The 2,768-nt window shown below is 43.5% G+C and overlaps 1 protein-coding gene across 1 annotated transcript in view; it reads left to right on the top strand.

Annotated features, from left to right (window-relative positions):
- The window catches only part of NMD3 (NMD3 ribosome export adaptor), a 45,785-nt gene extending 44,901 nt beyond the window's left edge, over positions 1 to 884 (top strand). Inside the window, 1 exon segment of the mRNA XM_004675379.2 lies at positions 823 to 884. Within this exon segment, the coding sequence (XP_004675436.1) occupies positions 823 to 884 (62 nt within the window).
- Positions 885 to 2,768: the final 1,884 nt, after the last annotated feature.

Raw genomic sequence — 2,768 nt, forward strand, 5'->3', positions numbered from 1 at the left:
TTTAGTAATGAATTATTGGAGATTTTGTTTGTGTGAGAGTTTTTATTTTTCCATTATAGAGGAAGGAGAGCTGTGGGTAGAGTATTCTGGTTGGAATTTGTTGACTTGAAGTTTACTTTCCATTCTCTTCTTGCCTGTAGTGCTTCTTCAGAGAAGTTTGATGTCAGCCTGATTGGTTTTCATTTCTAGGTTATCTGTTTCTTAGTCCTCTACAGCTTATTTATTCTTTCTCTTGGACTTTTGGGAATTTTATTATGTGTCTTGCTGTAGTTTTCTTTCATTATGGTAGTTTGGTGTTCTTCTAGCTTCTTGTATGTCTCTTTTCATTTTGTTCTTTATGCTTGAAATTTTTCTTCAGTTACCTCCTTGAATAGTTTTTCAACTCCATGTCCTCTCTCTTCACCTTCTGAACTATTTGACTCTTATATTTCCTTTCATCATGGCATCAGAGTTCATTCTTTTTCCATTGCACTTTTTCTTTTTTGGTTCTTTTTAATTCTGTATCTTCAGGAGTACTGATTCATTCTTCCATTTCTTCTATTTTCATAGCTTTTTCCAGAATTCTTGAGTTCCATTCTCTGGGTATCCTCCAATTCCTTCACTTTCTTCTTTAGTATTCCTTCTTGTTCCTCAGTTCATTGATTATATTCTTAGCCCTTTCTGTATTTTCTCTTAACTCTTTCATTATTCTTATCATGACCTTTTTGAATTCTTTGTTAGGTGGAGATATTCTTCTGTGTCTATGTCACTGGGTTCTGGATGTGTATAGTTCATGGAAGGGCTTGCTTGATCACTGATATTTTTCTTTCTTCCTGTTATTAGCCTTCGACTTTGCACTGTTTCGCGGTGCCCCTGTACTGCTGGTGCTGGTAAACATGACTTAATGACTTCTCTTTCTGAGGTCTGGGTATGTCTATCTGGTATGTGGGTACAACTCTGGATACTCTACTGTTACGGTAGATGTTATTCTGAGCTGTGCTTTGCTGCAGAAACTTCTGCTTTTCTGGCTCCCCTCCCCCACTGTGTAAGTTAGGGTCTGATATCTCAGTGATACTCCAATATCTCCTTGAGTCCTGAACTTCCAGAAATCTGCTAAGTGGGATGTATTTCTCTGCTGAGCTTCTAGGTCCTGTGAAGCATGTCTTAGATGAATACTGAGATTGAAGGAGAATAAGGAGCGAGAGCAGGGATGAGAGGGAAGAGAACAATGGTGCAAAGATGTAAAAAGAATGAAGGTGAGAGAAAAAGATCAAGGGTTATATGGGAGGAGGAGGAAGAGGAGAGAGTATGATGGAGAGATAAGAGAAAGTAATGAAGCTAATGTTAAAGGGGGTGAAGAAGTGAAAAGAGTGCCCTCCCTGGTGGCAAAAAGGGTTAAAGTACAGCACTATGAATCTCACTGCAGCTGCTTCAGCATAAGTATGATTACCAGCCACATGGTACAATAGACCTCTCATCTCTCCTGGTGTTCCCTTCAGCAGTGTAATTCATAGATCTGCCTGTGTGGCCCACTCTGTCTCTGCTGTGTTCTCTCACTGCTCCTGTACCTCAGCTCTGTATGCATAAACAAAAAGAATTAGAAACCAGTACTAGGAAAGATGGGCAGGAATAGCAGACTAGCAACTGACCAGTAGATGAACAATACATGAACAGATGCGGGAAGAATTGCTTTTCAGGACTCTAGTGGATCCCCGTGGTCTTTACTGGGGAGTGCTGTCTCCCTTGTGATGTTTTAGCAAAGGGGAAAGAAGGAAAGGAGGGAGGGAGGGAAGCAAAATAGAACTGATTGAATTGTAGTAGTAGGTTTGGGAATTTTTCAGGGTTGATGAGGCAGCTGGGTAGGTGATGGTGCTCCTGAGGACTCCTTCCACCTGAGGGCTTGGAGTTCGAAGAGGCTGCCTATGTAGGGACTGTCTTGAGGAGGCTCCCCCATGGTATTTCCTGCCATTAAGTGCAGACCTGCTTATAGAAAAAGGAAAAAAAAACCCATAATGTTTCACCAGTCTGGAGGGGTGGGTGAGAGGGAAGGGCCACTATGAAGCTGCTGGCACCCCTGACTGCCTGTCTAGCTCTGTTTGCCCACCTGACCTTGTCTGGGTCTGGGTGTTTCAGGAATCAGAACCCAGGTATTTCAGGCTTCTCCCCCTTTTCTGATCTCCCACTTCTTTCTTGTGGCTGTGTGTTGGTTTTGGGGGTGGGGGAGAATAGAAGGGTTCAGCTAGTTATTTTTCTTCCAGTCCTTTGCCCTTCCAATCTTCAGGCAAATTGTCTACTTCACTCAGTTTATCTTACACGTCCAGGTAATCACAGGAATTTGACATTTTTTCTCCCTTGTCCTCACATGGAACTCAGGACAGCACAGAGCTCAGCGCTGACTGGATGTAGCTCATGCTACATGTCTCACAGGTTAGTCTGAGCCAGTCTGCTTACATGTGAAACTTTTCTCATGGTCCTGTGAGGAACAGTTGCTCAGGTAGCTTTCAGGATTTTTTTTCAGCAGAAACTTTTTTGTAGGTAGTTGTACTTACAGTATGCCTACTGGAGTGGGTGAGATTAGGATCTTCTTAGGTTCTCCATCTTTGCTCCCTGAAGCTCCAGATTGCCAATTTCACAAGATCCCCAGTGGCAGAGGCACAGTCATGAGCATAGGGTGCCAGGGTCAGCGGCAGGTTGCAGGGCCAACAGGTGTCGCTTGCTGCCGCGTCCGGCTAATCGGAGCCGAGTCCGGCGAGGGACGATGAGGTTAAAGAAAACACAGGACACCAAGG

This window comes from Condylura cristata, unplaced genomic scaffold, assembly GCF_000260355.1.
Source record: "Condylura cristata isolate star-nosed mole 26May11 unplaced genomic scaffold, ConCri1.0 scaffold00003, whole genome shotgun sequence".
NCBI lineage: Eukaryota > Metazoa > Chordata > Mammalia > Eulipotyphla > Talpidae > Condylura > Condylura cristata.